This window comes from Panthera uncia, chromosome A2, assembly GCF_023721935.1.
Source record: "Panthera uncia isolate 11264 chromosome A2, Puncia_PCG_1.0, whole genome shotgun sequence".
In the NCBI taxonomy this organism is placed as follows: Eukaryota; Metazoa; Chordata; class Mammalia; order Carnivora; family Felidae; genus Panthera; species Panthera uncia.
Window position 1 is genome coordinate 140514554 of NC_064816.1, and position 16312 is coordinate 140530865.

The 16312-nt window shown below is 38.4% G+C and overlaps 1 protein-coding gene across 3 annotated transcripts in view; it reads left to right on the forward strand.

Annotated features, from left to right (window-relative positions):
* Nucleotides 1-16312, forward strand: part of NRF1 (nuclear respiratory factor 1) — a 149208-nt gene that overhangs the window by 44764 nt on the left and 88132 nt on the right. For all 3 annotated transcript variants that reach the window (XM_049641832.1, XM_049641833.1, XM_049641835.1), the window contains exons 2-3: nucleotides 5423-5654; nucleotides 14708-14822. In XM_049641832.1, coding sequence (XP_049497789.1) covers nucleotides 5432-5654; nucleotides 14708-14822 — 338 coding nt within the window. In that variant the 5' untranslated portion in view covers nucleotides 5423-5431. The remainder of the gene's footprint in view (nucleotides 1-5422; nucleotides 5655-14707; nucleotides 14823-16312) is intronic.

Sequence of the window (16312 nt, forward strand, 5' to 3'; positions counted from 1 at the left end):
AAAAAAATTTTTTTTTTAACGTTTATTTATTTTTGAGACAGAGAGAGACAGAGCATGAACAGGGGAGGGGCAGAGAGAGAGGGAGACACAGAATCCGAAACAAGCTCCAGGCTCTGAGCTGTCAGCACAGAGCCCGACGCGGGGCTCGAACTCCCGGACCATGAGATCATGACCTGAGCCGAAGTCGGACGCTTAACTGACCGAGCCACCCAGGCGCCCCTAGATAGCTTTCTTTAAACAAGAAGAAAAGAAGAAGAAGAAGGAAAAGTAGGAGGAGGAGGAGGGGGAGGAGGAGGAGGAGGAGAAGAGGAAGAAAAGAAAAAAATTATTTCAACATAATTTTAGATTTTTAGAAAAGTTGCAAAGATAGTATAAAGATCTCTCATTACCCACATTTCCCAAATGTTAACATTTTACCTTTTTAAAAAAAATTTTTTTTTCTCTTATTAAATACATGCTATTTTACCAGGTATCTTCCAAAGCTCCATTTGAAGAAACAATCATGAAAGCATTATGCCACACAGAGATACAGGGCTGGGGAGATGACCTCAAGCAGAAAGAACGTGTGGAAAGCGGGGGGGTCAAATGATAATCAGTGATTCCTGACCTTTGTAGATTTGAGACATCATGTGGTTGTTTTATTTTGTAATTAAAGTGAATTTTATTTTGAAATAGAGAATACTCCTTGAGATAATTGAATAGTCCCAAAGTTAGGAATCAGAGTTAGAAGGATGAGTTGTTATATGTATAGTGGTGTGAGAGTGACAGAAGGTAATAAAAAGTTAGAGCAAAAAAATTTTTTTTGGACACAGCACAAGAATATTAAACAGAAATCAAGAGCCTCTCTGAAAGGCGAAGATCTGGTCATCATCTACATGGAACCAGTTGACCTGAAGAACGAAGACATAACGAGATGGGGCTTAAGAAAGCTCTCTGAAGGGGTAAGGGTAGGGGTAGGCCTCTAGGGAAAAGAAAGAAAGCAATCACTCAGAGAAACCAAGGATCTCAGAAGTCTTCAAAGAAGGAAAAGGAGAGTTTTACAATAGAGTAGAATAAAAATGATAGAAGAATTTTACTTGAATAGATAAGTATATTCTTCTTACTTATAGCCATAAGGGTTATAGCTGTCTGGCTGCCTTTCTTTTTTTTACTGGTAAACTCTAGATATGTAGTGCTGTATTTATTCTGTTGCATGCTGGTTGAATTCCAGATTGGGGGTGGGTGGCTGGGTGGGTTATACAAGTAGAGATTAAACACTCAGCTTGTCAGTAAGCATCAAAATTTAAAATATATATACTCTTGACTGAGAAATTTTACCTTTAAGAATTTTTTTATTAAAATTATTTTTAAATTTTAATTCCAGTATAGTTAACATGCAGTGTTATATTAGTTTCAGGTGTACAATATAGTGATTTCACAATTCCATACATCACTCAGTGACTCTTAATTCCCTTCATGTATTCCCCCCATCCCCCTGCCTTCTGGTAGCCATCTGTTTGTTCTCTATAGTTAAGAGTCTGTTTCTTGGTTTGTCTTTTTTTCTTTGTTCGCTTGTTTTGTTTCTTAAATTCCACATATGAGTGAAATCATAGCATTTGTCTTTGACTGACTTATTTCAGAGTATTGTACTCTTTTTAAATATTTTTTTTAAGTTGATTTCTTTATTTTGAGAGAGAGACAGTATGAGCGGGGTGGGGGGGGCAGAGAGAGGGGGAGAGAGAATCCCAAGCAGGTTCCGTGCTGTCAGTGCAGAGCCCGACGCAGGGCTTGATCCCACAAACCATGAGATCATGACCTGAACTGAAACCAAGAGTTGGACACTTCACCAACTGAGCCACTGAGGTGCCCCTGTATTCTTTTTTTTTTTTTTAAATCAAACAATATGCAAAGTGTTTTTTTTTTAAGATAATAACGGCTAGTTTTATTGTTCTGCTCTATGATGTCATTCATTTATCCTTCACACAGTAGTTACACTGATGTCAGGGATGATTTTTTTTTTTTAATTGTGGAAAAATCTACATAACATAAAATGTACCCACCACCTTAACCACTTCGTAGTATACGGTTCGGTAGCGTCAAGTACGTTTATATTGCTGTGTAACCTCCAGAACTCTTTTCATCTTGCAAAACTGAAACTCTGTCCTGTGAGGCCGTCCCTCTGTTTTCCCTCCCCTCTCAACCGCTTGCAACCACCCTTCTGCTCTCTGTCTATGAATTTGACTGCTTCAGAGACCTCATATAAGTGGAATCCATCATACAGGATTTGTCCTTTTGGACTGGCTTATTTCCCTTAGCGTGCCTTCAAGTTCATCTGTGTGGTAGCATGTGGCAGAACTTCTTTTCTTTTTTAACCTTTCTTGAGGTATAATTGACACATAGAGGGGCGAGCATAGTTTCCCCGTGTGCCCCCCCCGCCCCCCGGCACAGCCTCCCCCAGTGCCAACATCCTCCATACCAGAGAGGTGCACTTGTTCTAACAGGTCAGCCTACACTGCCACACCATTATCATCCCATAATTCACATTGTGGCTTACTGTTTGTGTTTTTGTTCTATGGGTTTGATAAATGCATAATGACATATTTTCTACCATTTATAGTATCATACGCAGTAGTTTTACCACCCTACAGAATTTGTGCTCCGCCTTTTGATTCTTTCTTCCCCCTCATCCCTGGCAACTACTGCCGATTCTTTTACTGTCTCCATAGTTCTGCCTTTTCCAGACCTTTCATATAGTTGTAGTCATACAATACGTAGCCTTTTAACATTGACTTCTTTCACTTAGCTATGCATTTAAGGTTCCTCCATGTCTTTTCATAGCTTAATAGCTCATGTCTTTGTAATGCTGAATAATATTCCATTATCTGGATGTTCCACAGTTGATTTATTCATTCTGTTGAATGGATATCCACCTACTGAAGGATATTTCAGTTACTTCCCAGGTATAACAATTATGAATATGCTGTAAACATCTCTTAACAGGTTTTTTTTTTTTTTTGTGGACAGAAGTTTGTAACTTCTTTGGTAAATACCAAAGACCACAATTACTGGATTGTGTGTTAAGAATATATTTAGTTTTGTTATAAACTTCCAAGCGATCTCCCAAAGTGTCTATACCATTTTGCATTCCCCCCATTAATAAATAAGAATTGCTGTTGCTTCACATCCTAACCAGCATCTGGTAGTATTGGTGTTTTGGATTTTAGCCATTCCAGTGGATGTATATTATTATCTCACTGTTTTCATTTACAATCCCCTAATGACATGATCGGACATCTTTTCACATGCTTAATCTGCCATCTGTATAACTTTTTGGTGAGGTGTCTGTTCAGGTCTTTCGCCATTTTTTAATCAGGTGGTTCATTTTCTTATGGTTTAGTTTTAAGAGTTCTTTGTATGTTTTGGAAAATAGTCCTTTATCCAATGACTTTTACAGATATATTCTCCTAGTCTGTGACTCGTGTTCTCATTATCTTCATAGAAAGTACTTTTCATAGAGCAGAAATTTTTAATGATGTCCAGCTTGTCAATTATTTCTTTCATGGATCAAGCATTTGATGTTGTCTGTAAAAACTCATCACCATAGCAAAGGTCACTTAACTTCTCTCCTATGTTATTTTCTAGGAGTCTTATAGTCTTCCATGTTAATTTAGGTCTATGATCCATTTTGAGTTAATTTTTGGACGGGTGTAAAGTCTGTGGAGAGTCACGTTTGACATGTGATGCCCAGTTGTTCTAGCACCATTTGTTGAGGAGACTCTTTTGGCTCCGTTGTATTGCCTTTGCTTGTTTGTCAAAGATCAGTTGACTGTATTTATGGGGATCTATTTCTGGTCTCTCTATTCTGTTCCATTGATTTGTTTGTTCTTTCACTAATTCCATATTGCTTTGATTACTGTAGCTTTAATAAGTCTTGAAACAGAGTAGTATCAGTCTTCCAGCTTTGTTCTTCTTCAGTGTCATGTTTGCTATTCTGGGTCTTTTACCTTTCCACATAAACTTGAGAGTCAGTTTTGATATTCATAAAATAACTTGCTGGGATTCCAGTTGGGATTGCATTGAATCCATGGGTCGATTTAGGACATCTTGACAGTATTGAATCTTCCTATCCATGAACATGGAATCTGTTTCTATTATTTAGTTCTTCTTTGATTTCCTTCATCAGAGTTTGTAGTTTTCCTCAAATAGATTGTGCCCATATTTTGTTAGATATATACCTAAGTATTCTGGGTTTTGTTTATTGGTTTTTTTGGTTTTTTGTTCACCTGCTAATGTAAATGGCAACGTGTTTTAAATTCAAATTCTATTTGTTTATTGGTATATAGGAAAGCAATTGACTTTTGTATATGAACATATGTATGTTTGCTTCAAAAAAATTTTTAAGGATAACGCACTTCTGTAAGTTGAGGGGGAAGAGGGGACAGATTAAAATTGCCATAGAAGTACAAACCTTTATGTTACTACTTTATAGATTACTGCATCATGGGGAACCTGGGTGGCTGAGTCAGTTGAGTGTTGGACTCTTGATTTTAGCTCAGGTCATGATCTCACAGTTCGTGAGATAAAGCTTCATGTCAGGCCCTGTGCTGATAGTGCAGAGCCTGCTTGAGATTCTCTCTCTCTCCTTCTCTGCCCCTCCCCTGCTCTGTCTCTCTCTCTCTCTCTCTCAAAATAAATAAACTTAAAAAATTACTTTATCATATCAAGATTTATAAGAAGCACAGTTTTATAAGCAGAAAGACCATTTTAAGTGATTTATTTTTGGGAAAAATAAAGCTTAACTTCCATTTGTCTGAAATACAAAGAAAATGTTAAGTATTCATTTACTTCCTGTTTTTTTTTTTTAAGTTTATTTTGAGAGAGAAAACGAGAGAGAGTGTGCATGCGCGCACACGCAAATGGGGGAGAGGCAGAGAGAGAGGGAGAGAGAATCCCAAGCAGGTGCCATGTTATCAGCACAAGCCCGACACGGGGCTTGATCCCACAAACCAAACCATGAGATGATGACCTGAGCTGAAATCAACAGTTGGATGCTTCACCAAATGAGCCACCCACATGCCCCACTTACTAAGTGTTTTTATGTCTACAATTTCAAATGCGAGTCATCAAGATCTTTAAAGTATCTTTTTATTGTTCTTTAAAGTATCTTTTTATTATTATATGTGATATCAAGAGTACTTACGGTTTTGTGACCCGAGGGATAAAATTAGCACCGTGAATTTCTATCAGAATGGTTTTACATCAGGGAAACATTCTACCATTTTTAGGTCATATTTGAATGGTGCTTTCCATTTCCTACGACTTGGTGTGGTGAGGTATGTAGTGAAATTGTAGCCTTCCTCTGCTCTTGAGGAAAATATTGCTTAGTATAAGCATTGTGTTATATTACACACTGAATTCTGTTCTTTGCCTTTTCTTCTGACAGTAAATCTTCATGGAGGAACACGGAGTGACCCAAACTGAACACATGGCTACCATAGAAGCCCATGCAGTTGCCCAACAAGTACAGCAGGTCCATGTGGCCACCTACACTGAGCACAGTATGCTGAGTGCTGATGAAGACTCTCCTTCTTCTCCTGAGGACACCTCTTACGATGATTCAGACATACTCAACTCCACAGCGGCTGATGAGGTGACCGCTCATCTGGCTGCTGCAGGTAATGTTGTTTGGATCAGATGCTCTTTATTTTTCGCTTACCTCTGGTATTGTGCATATCTGAAAGGGCCTAGGATGCAGGCACTCTCACATACGTCTCCATATCATACCTTCATGATTTTTTCTTTTAAACCTTGCATTTACAACTTGTGCTTGTGTTATACTGAGACTGAAGCTTTAGAATCATATACTCTTAACGATATGACTGTTTTTGTTTTTTCATCCATTCCAGCAATCTTTTGACTTTTTAACTAAAGCACTTAGTCCATTTACATTGAATGTAGTCACTGGTATATTTCGATTTAAATTTACCATGTTTATTGTATGCTTTCTCTTCGTCCCACTTATTCTTTGTTTATATTTCCTTCATGTTTTGGAGGGACTGGAAAATTTTTAATTTTTTTTCTTGTCAGTTTGGAAGTTATACATATTTTTATGATGAGTGGTACCCCTAGAAATTATAATACATCTTTAACTTATTTCAAAGTCTTCTGTAACTGGTACTTTTGTCCTCTTAGGGATAATGCAATTTTCTTGGAACACTCGGATTTTATTCCCCTGATCCTGACCTATATGCTCTTGTTGTTCTGTGTATTGATTCTTTGTATATTTTAAGCCATACAAGACATTATTTTTTGTTTTATCCATTGTTAGTGTTCGTTTTTTAAAAATTTTTAAGGTTGTATTTATTTGAGAGAGAGACAGAGATAGACTATGAGTGGGGGAGGGACAGAGAGAGAGGGAAACACAGAATCTAAAGCAGGCTTCTGGCTCTGAGCTGTCAGCACAGAGCCCGACATGGGGCTCGAACTCATGGACCGTGAGATCATGACCTGAGCCAAAGCCGGATGCCTAACCAACTGAGCCACCCAGGCGCCCCTCTCAGTTTTTATTTGTCTGAGAATGTTCTTATTTAACCTTCAGTCTTGAAGGATGTTCTTACTGGGTATAGAATTCTAGGTTGGTACTTATCCCCCTCCCCCCCATATTTAAGAAACTCTTTCCACTGTCCTGGCTTCCATCCTTGCTTTTTGGAATTCAACTCCTTTATTCTAACAGCTGCTCCTTTGAAGGTTATCTCCCACACAGACCCCACCTCCGACTGTTCTTAAGATCTTCTCTGTCTTTTGTTTTGTTTTGTTTTGTTTTGGTTTTCCTGTGTTCAGTTTTTGTGCTATATCTGGCTCTGGACTTCTCATTTAATTGTTTAGGATTCTTTGAACATCTTGAATCTGTGTATTGATGTCTTTCATCAGTTCCAGAAAATCTTAGTCACTATAGAGTTTGCTTCAAGTTTTGCCTTTGCTCCATTCCATCTCTTCCTTCTATGACTCCAATTAAATATGTTAGTTTTTCTCATCGAGTCCTTTATGTCTCTCACCTTCTATTCTGTATTACTATCATTTTGTCTCTTTATGCTTCAGTCTCTGGACTGGGTTTCTTCAAACTCTCTTCCAGTTTATTAATTTTTCTCTTCAACTGTGTCTAAGGTGCTTTTAAATCTGTCCACTGAGATCACTGAGAAAGCTAATTTTAGTAATATAGTTTTTTTTCTTGTTTTAGAATTTCTAGTAGGTTTCTTTCTCCCCAAAGTTGTACTATTATAGTTTCTAGTTGTAGTAGAAAAAAAAGTTTTTTTATTCTCTGTGAGTGAAGTAAGCATCATGATTTTATAGTATATTTGGTAATTCTACTCTCTGAAGTGCCCGTGAGTCTTTTTCTGTTATATGCTGTTAGTGCTATTTCTTGTTTACATTAGTTTTTCTCTTTATGTATTGGTTATATTTAAATGAATGCCGGATGGTGTGTTTGGAAATTTACTTTTAGAAATAATTTGGGGTCTAGAATAATATTATTGTCCTCTAGAGAGGATTTTTCTTTGCTTCTGCCAGATGCCTGAGGACACTAGAAATCCTGGATTATCTTAATCCAATTTAAGGTTTTGAGATGTTCTGGGCCACTAAATGACTTAAAGCTGGGCTATATTTTGTACCATTCTCTTTGCTATTTACATTGTATGTTAAGCACTATGTGGAAGACTCCATGTAAGCCATGCCTGGATGGGTTTGATACTGTATAAAGAACATTGATCTTATAAGATATTTAGGGAAAGCTGAACAGTAAATCAATTATCGGGAATAGCCAACATATTTCATCTTTTTAGTATTTGCTATGTTTAAAGAGAAGAAGACAAGTATAATGAAAAACGATCTAATTACCATCAGTCATTATCCACTGTGTATTCCTGGAATTGTGATTTTAAAATAAAACTTAGTGGCAGGAACACATGAAATGTTTGCAAAATATATTTTTGAAATTTTTATACTTCCCAGAAGAGGGCATCCTAACATAATGAATCCAGGTCAACTTCTTCCCTAGGAAGGAAGATGCTTTTGAGACAGTTTTGCTACATTACTGTATGTGCTGAATTGTCATAGTGTTAAAATTAGGAAAGGAGTCTAATCTAACACTTTCATGTGGCAAATGTGGAAACTGAGGCCTAGCTAGTAGAGATGATATACCATTTAACCATTCAGCAGTTATTGAGGAATTACTGTATACTCTCTGTCACTATGTATAGCTGCTACAAACAAGACAGGCAGGAGCTTGCTCTTACAGTAGCTTACAGACCAGTGGTGGAGAGAAGGGTACAAATAATAAAGTAAAATAAAAAGCACTGAGGACTCTGGAGGAAATAATGAAGTAAGGTGAACAGAGAGGGAAGGGAAGCAGGTTGCTGCTTTTCTAATCCTATTCTTTTCTCTCCCTCCACTGAGGTAACCGCTATTCTAAATTTGATCTTTCTCATTCTCATGCATTTCTTTTATACTTCTGCTGTACACCTATGTATCAATAAATAATACTGAACCTGGTTTGACATGTGTTAAATTTTATATAAATGATATCATTTCTTTTTTTTTTTTTTTATTTTTTTTTTTTTTAACGTTTTATTTATTTTTGAGACAGGGAGAGACAGAGCATGAACAGGGGAGGGGCAGAGAGAGAGAGGGAGACACAGAATCTGAAACAGGCTCCAGGCTCTGAACTGTCAGCACAGAGCCCGACGCGGGGCTCGAACTCACGGACCGCGAGATCATGACCTGAGCCGAAGTCGGCCGCTTAACCGACTGAGCCACCCAGGCGCCCCTAAATGATATCATTTCTAATCCTCTCTCTGTGTAACATTGTTTATTCAGTTTTTTTTTTTTGAGATTTTATTCATATTGATAATGTGGCAGTTTTATTTTAACTGTTGTTTGGTATTCCATTCATCATCTAAATACGTCATATATCATTATAGCATTTAGGTTGTATAAATTTTTGCTATTACAATAGCTGCAAATGAAAATTATTTTGTGTTTTCTTGTACAAATTGTGAGAGTTTCTTTTGGCATTGGTTTTCAAACTCTCGACAGTTCCCACAGTGATACATTTTACATTGTGATCTAGGAGAAATGAATGCACATATAACTGAGTAAGTTTCTCATGGAGTAACACCCCTCTGCAAGTGACATGCTCTCTGATATGTTCTAGAATCTTTCACTTCATTCCATTTTATTTTAAAAAACACAAAATACAAAAAAAACACAAAAAACCGAAATTACTCATGAACCACCAAAGAACAGAAACCTGCAGCTTGAAAACAATGCTGAAGGGTATACCCAAGAGGAGAATTAGAGGGCAAAGATGGGCACAGTTTCAACTTTACTAAATGTTCCAAATGTCTTTCTGGATCGTTGTATGAACTTACATTCCCACAAACAATGTGCCTTTTGCTTCCAATCCATACCAGATTTGGTATTGCCAATCGTTTTTTGGTTTTGCCAGTTGGATGAATATGAAATATCTCGCTGTTGGTTGAATTTACTTGTGTCTGAGCAAGAGGCTCCAGACAGTGTAGAAAGACAAGATAGAGCACCATTTCAGATCTTTTTTGACTATTCACTTTTCTTCTTGTGCACATTTCCTATTTATGCCTTTGTCCATTTGGGTTATCGTTTTTTTTTTTCCTATTGATTTGTAAGAGTTATTGACATAAATTTAATACTGTTCTTCTCTTGATAATATGCATTGCATTTATTATCTTCTCCCAATTTGTTGACCACTCCTTTCCCTCAGTTTTTATTATTTCTTTTTGTCCATAAAGGTTTTAATTTATATTATTGTGAAATTTATCAGCTTATCCTTTTGGAGTCTTATTTAAGGAATTCTTAACCCTGAGTTTATAAATGCTCTACAACAGTGTATTATGGAAGTTATGAAGATTTTTACTATGTTGGGTTTTTAAAAATTTTTTTCTGATGTTTATTTATTTTTGAGGGGGGTGAGAGAGAGCACGCACGTGCACGCACACAAGACGGGGCGGGGCAGAGAGACGGGTAGACACAGAATGTGAAGCAGTATCCAAGCTCAGAACTGTCAGCACAGAGCCTGATGCAGGGCTTGAAACCACGAACCATGAGATCATGACCTGAGCCAAAATCAAGAGACATTCAACTGACTGAGCCATCCAGGCACCCCTGTCCCAGTACCCTTTTTTTTTTTTTTAATCTTTTAAAATGTTTATTTATTTTTGAGAGAGGGACAGTGTGTTAGCAGGGGAGGAGCGGAGAGAGGGAGACACAGAATCCGCAGCAGGTGCCAGGCTCTGAGCTGTCAGCACAGAGCCCGGTGCGGGGCTCGAACCCATGAACCACGAGATCATGACCTGAGCTGAAGTCAGACGCTTAACCGACTGAGCCACGCAGGTACACCCCAGTACCATATTTTTAATAATTCATCCTTTTCCCACTTTGGTCTTCTGACACAAGATGTGTGTGAACTCTTCATTAAGTTGCATTGGTTTATTTGTCTAGCCTTCAGGCAGTTCTACACTGTCTTAATGACTATTGCTTTATAGTAACTACTTTATAGTAACTACTGATATTTGATAGGAGTGCACCTTTTAAAATTCTTAAAATTCTTCACAGTTATTCTGGCCGTTCTTGGCCTTTTGCATTTCCATTTAAATTTTAACATCAATTTATCAATTTCCACAAAAACCCATACTGGGACTTTTATTTGAATTGTATTGAATTCATAAATTAATTAAGCATCTTTATTCTTAATAGCCTAAAACTTGAAATTCCCTGAGTGTCTATCAGTAGGGTAATGGATTAACTATGACTTATTCATACTATGGAATATTACTCATCAATAAAAAGGAACAAACTACTAATACATATAACAGTGTGGATGAACCTCAAAGACATTATTCTAAGTGAAAGAAACCTTACACAAAAAAGTATATTCTGTATGATTTCTATTTATTTGAAGTTCTAGAATAGGCAGAATTAATATAGGATGATAAAAATCAGAATTGTAGGTACTTTTTGGGAGATTGGATAGGAACTGACTGGGAGGGGACATAAGAGAACTTTGTGTAGCAGTGGTATTATATATCTTGATAGATTAGTTATCATAGGTGTGTACATTTTTCAGAATTGATTGAAGTTACACTTAAGATTTTTACATTGCAGTATATGTAAATTTTACCTCAAAAGAAAAAATTATAAACAAATATAGAACTCTAGCTCATGATTTTCCTACTGAATACTTAGGAGAACCATACATGCATCAGAATTTAAAAAATGATATGGGGGGCGCCTGAGTGGCGCAGTCGGTTAAGCGTCCGACTTCAGCCAGGTCACGATCTCACGGTCCGTGAGTTCGAGCCCTGCGTCGGGCTCTGGGCTGATGGCTCGGAGCCTGGAGCCTGTTTCCGATTCTGTGTCTCCCTCTCTCTCTGTCCCTCCCCCGTTCATGCTCTGTCTCTCTCTGTCCCAAAAATAAAATAAACGTTGAAAAAAAATTTTTTTTTAAATAAATAAATAAAAAATGATATGGGTAGAGAGATGGATGGGGGCACCTGGCTGTCTCATGCTCAGTCAGTAGAGCATGCAACTCTTGATCTGGAGGCTTGTGAGTTCAAGCCCCATGTTGGGTGTAGAGATTACTTAAAAATAAAACAGTCTTTAAAAAACTTAAAAAAAAAAAAGATGGATAGATGCAGATAGTAAAATATTAATAGTAGAGTGTAAGTGGAAGATATATGAATATTTGCCATAAAAATCTTTCAACTTTGCTCTGTATTTGAAAGTTTTAGTAATAAAATGTTGGACTCCTACAACTCAATAGAATAAAAACAAATAACCTGATTAAAAATGGACGGGGTGCCTGGGTGGCTCAGTTGGTTAAACAACCAACTTCAGCTCAGGTCATGATCTTACAGTTTGTGAGTTTGAGCCCCGTGTCGGGCTCTGGGCTGACAGCTCTGAGCCTGGAGCCTACTTCAGATTCTGTGTCTCCCCCTCTCTCTACCCCTCCCCTGTTCACGCTCTGTGTCTCTCTGTCTCTCAATAATAAAACGTTAAAAAAAATTTTTTTTAAATGGACAAAGGACTGAAATAGACATCTCTCTAAAGAAGATGTACAAATGGTCAACAGGCCCATGAAAAGATGCTCAACATTACTAATCATCAAGGAGATGCAAATTGAAACCACATGAGATGTTACCTAACACCTGTAAGGATGGCTCTTATAAAAAAAGGCGGGGAGGGGGGGCTGGGTGGCTCAGTCAGTTAAGCGTTTGACTCTTGATTTTGGCTCAGGACATGATCTCATGGTTCATGAGATTAAGTCCCCCATTGGGCTCTGTGCTGTCAACACAGATTCTCTCTCTCTCTCTCTCTCTCTCTCTCTCTCTCTGCCCCTCTCCCTCTTGTGCTGTCATAAATAAGCATTTAAAAAAAACAACAACAACGAAAAACAGAAGATAAATATTAGCAAGGATATGGAGAAATTGGAACCTTGTATGCTGTTGGTGGGAATGTAAAATGGTACAGCCTCTGTGGAAAACAGTATGAAGTTTCTGCAAAAAATTAAAAATAGAACTGCCCTATGATCCAGCAGTTCCACCTCTGGATATCTATTTGGAAGAATTGAAATTAGGACCTCGTAGAGTTATTTGCATTCCCGTGTTCATTATTCACAATAGCTAAGTTGTGGAAGCAATTCAGATGTTCACTGATAGATGAATGGCTAAAGAAAATGTGTATATCTGGAAGGGGATATCTTTTTAAATGTTTTTTTTTAATTTTTTTAATTTTGAAAGAGAGAGTGTGTGTGCAAACAGGTGAGGGAGGGAGGAAGGGAAGAAGGGAGAGGGAGAGAGAGAGAATATCCCAAGCAGGTTCCGTGCTGTCAGAGCACAGCCGACAGGGGGCTCTCATGAACTGTAAGATCATAACCTGAGCCAAAATCAAGACTTAAGCTTAACCGACTGAACCACCCAGGAGCTCCTATATAGAATGGAATATTATCCAACCGTTAAAAGGAAGGAAATCCCGCCATATGGCAACAACATGGGTGAACCTTGAGGGCATTATGCTAAGTGAGATAAGCCAGTTACAGAAGAACAGATCCTGCGTGATTTCACTTATATGAGGTATTAGTCAAACTCGCAGGAACAGGGGTACAATGGTAGTTGCCAGGGATGGGGGTGTGGAAATGAAGAGTTGTTCTTCAACAGGTGTAAAGTTTCAATTATGCAGGATGAATAAATTCTAGAAATCTGGCGTACAAAATAGTGCCTATCTTATACACTTAAAATTTTAATATGGTAGAATAAAAAAATAAAATTAAAAAAAGGAAGAGCATCAGAGAAGGAATAAATGAAGATAAAATTTTTAAAAAGTTAATATGGTAGGTCTCATGTTCAGTGTTCTTATCACAATTAAAAAAATAAAATGCTGGATAAATGCATCAGTAAGATTTTTTCATCTATCAGCTGTTTATGTTGGAAAAGAAGGTAAAAAGGATGAATTTATTTTTTGACTTGCTCTGGGTCTGTTTAGAGGAATTTATTTAAGTCAGACTGATTATACTACTAAATAACATGTAGAGAGATTTGTCTAGATTTTCAGGGAGGGTTATTTAAATATTTTTTAATGTTTATTTTTGAGAGAAGGACAGACAGACAGAATGTGAGGAGGGGAGGGGCAGAGAGAGAGGGAGACACAGAATCTGAAGCAGGCTCCAGGCTCTGAGCTGTCGCACAGAGCCTGACGCAGTGCTCAGGCTCATGAACCGTGAGATCATGACCTGAGCTGAAGTCAGATGCTTAACTAACAGCCACCCAGGCACCCCCAGGGAGGCTTATTTTAATTGAGCCACTTAGAACATAATATAACACATATGCCAGTATAAATGTGAGTAAATATAATTTTCATTTTAGCTTTTTATAGGGTTTACAAAAAAAGATAAAAGTGGATCATCTGCTTAAAAAAAGAAAAAAAAATGGAATGTCCTTGATATATTGAGGTCCCATGGATCAGAGACTCCAATAATTCCTTAGGGCCTACGCTTCATTTTAATCTCAGGGCAAGCCAGACCAACTTTTATTAACATGCTTTCCTTAAGAGTGGCATGGTTGTCATCTCTTTCCTGCCAGCGTCAGGTTTTTTGTGATCAACAACTCCATTTTAGGCACATTTCTCAGATATGTAAGGAAAGAATATCCAATTAAGATAATTTTCTTCCAGATATTCCTCGTACAGGTGTTGTTACTGTTTGAGATCCAAGTATGAATGACTGTCTCTGACTTCTTTAACTTGGGGTAATGGAAAGAGGGGCACAGGGATGGAAGTGAGATTTGAAATCTGTGACTTTGTTTTCTTTTGGCAAGCTCTTCCTCTCAATGCTGCAGTTTCATGTGGCACCTCTGAGAATATTGCCTCAACAGTATGGGCATGCTGGCAACCGAAACATGATGTAAAATTTAGCTAGTGTATGGTCGGGAGGTGTTTAAGCCCATCACTTTTTTAGATTCATTGTAAGCTTTATTGGTAAATGAAAATATGACTCATGTTGCACAATAATGAAGTATGTTGATCATATCAGGAACATTCTGTATTGAGAAGATATTAGATAAGTGCTGCCTTTTTTGTACCTCTGTTTTCTGTCTTGTACAGTTCACAGGCTTTGCCTGATGTCGCGCATACGTTGTTATTTCAGGTCCCGTGGGAATGGCTGCTGCTGCTGCTGTGGCAACAGGAAAGAAACGGAAACGGCCTCATGTGTTTGAGTCTAATCCATCTATCCGGAAGAGACAGCAAACACGTTTGCTTCGGTGAGGGCTCCCTTATCCATATCGTTGCTGTTCCTCAAACGCTTCGTGGTGCGGATGACAGTTAGAACATATGTTATTTGGTGCATTGAGGATACCGAGTTAGATCCCTCGAGGCAGAGTTAGACTTCAGAGTACTCCTATGGAATTAAATAAATGAAACTAGAAATGATGAACAGATGTATAATATCACTTCAGTTCATTCAGAGAAAATTTTTATGCCGGCTCTGTGCCAGACATTGTTCTAGGCCTTGGGAATAGAACAGTGAACACAACAGATTCCCTTAAAGAGCTCTTATTCTAGTGGGGGGGGGGGGGGGGAAAAATGTCAAATGAAGGTAGATACTTTGGGAAAAAATAAAGTGGAGTAAGGAAAATAGAAAGGTTGGGGCTTGGGGATATAGAGTGGTTTATTTTACAGGGGTAGTCTGGGAAGTCTTCTTTGACAGGCAAACTTTGAACAGAGATCTGAAGTAAGTGCAAGGGCGTTGTTGATGTCTAGGGAAAGAGCTTTTCAGACAGAGGGAATAGCAAGAACAAAGTTTCTGAAGTAGGATGGAACATGGTTGTCATGTTTGGGGAACAGTCAGGGAGAGAATGAGAGGAGATTGAGTCAGAGTAGTAGTATATATGATAAAGGGCGCCTGGGTGGCTCAGTTGGTTGAGTGTCTGACTCTGGATTTCAGCTCAGGTCATGATCTCTGGGTCGTGAGATCGAGCTCTGTATTGGCTCCCGTGCTGGGTTTGGAGTCTGCTTAAGATTTTCTTTCGCCCTGCCTCCCCCACTCACCCTCACTCTATGTCTCTTAAAAAAAAAAAAAAAAAAAAGTAGTCAAGAGCCATGTCATGGGGTCTTTGGTCCAGTATAAAGGCTTTGACTCTTGTTCTGAGTGAGATGGGTGGTCAATGAAAGCTTTTTTTTTTTTTTTTTTAAGCTTATTTCTTTATTTTGGAGGGGGGGGGGAAGAGGCAGAGAAAGAGGGAAAGAGAGAGAATTCTAAGCAAGCTCCATACTGTCAATACGGAGCCCAGTGTGGGGCTCGAACTCACAAACTGAGATCGTGGCCTGAGGCAAAATCAAGTCAGATGCCTAACTGACTGAGCCACCCAGGTGCCCCAAGAAGTCAGTGAAGGCTTTTGACCAAAGCAGTGATATGGTCTGATTTTTATATATATATATATTTTTAATATTTATTTATTTTGAGAGAGAGAGAGGGAGAGAGAGAAAGAGAGAGAGAGAGTGCTAGTGGGGGAAGGGCAGAAGGAGAGGGGGAGAGTATGGGGAGGGGGAGTGGCAGAGGGGTGCGGGAAGAGAGAGAGAATCCCAAGCAGGCTCTGAGCTGTCAGCGCAGAGCCTGACAGGGCGGTCGATCTCATAAACTGCGAGATCATGACCTGAGCCAAAATCAAGAGTAGGACACTTAACTGAGTCACCCAGACGCCCCCTAATGTATATTTTAAAAGGATCCCTTGGGCTGCCATGTTGAGAATAG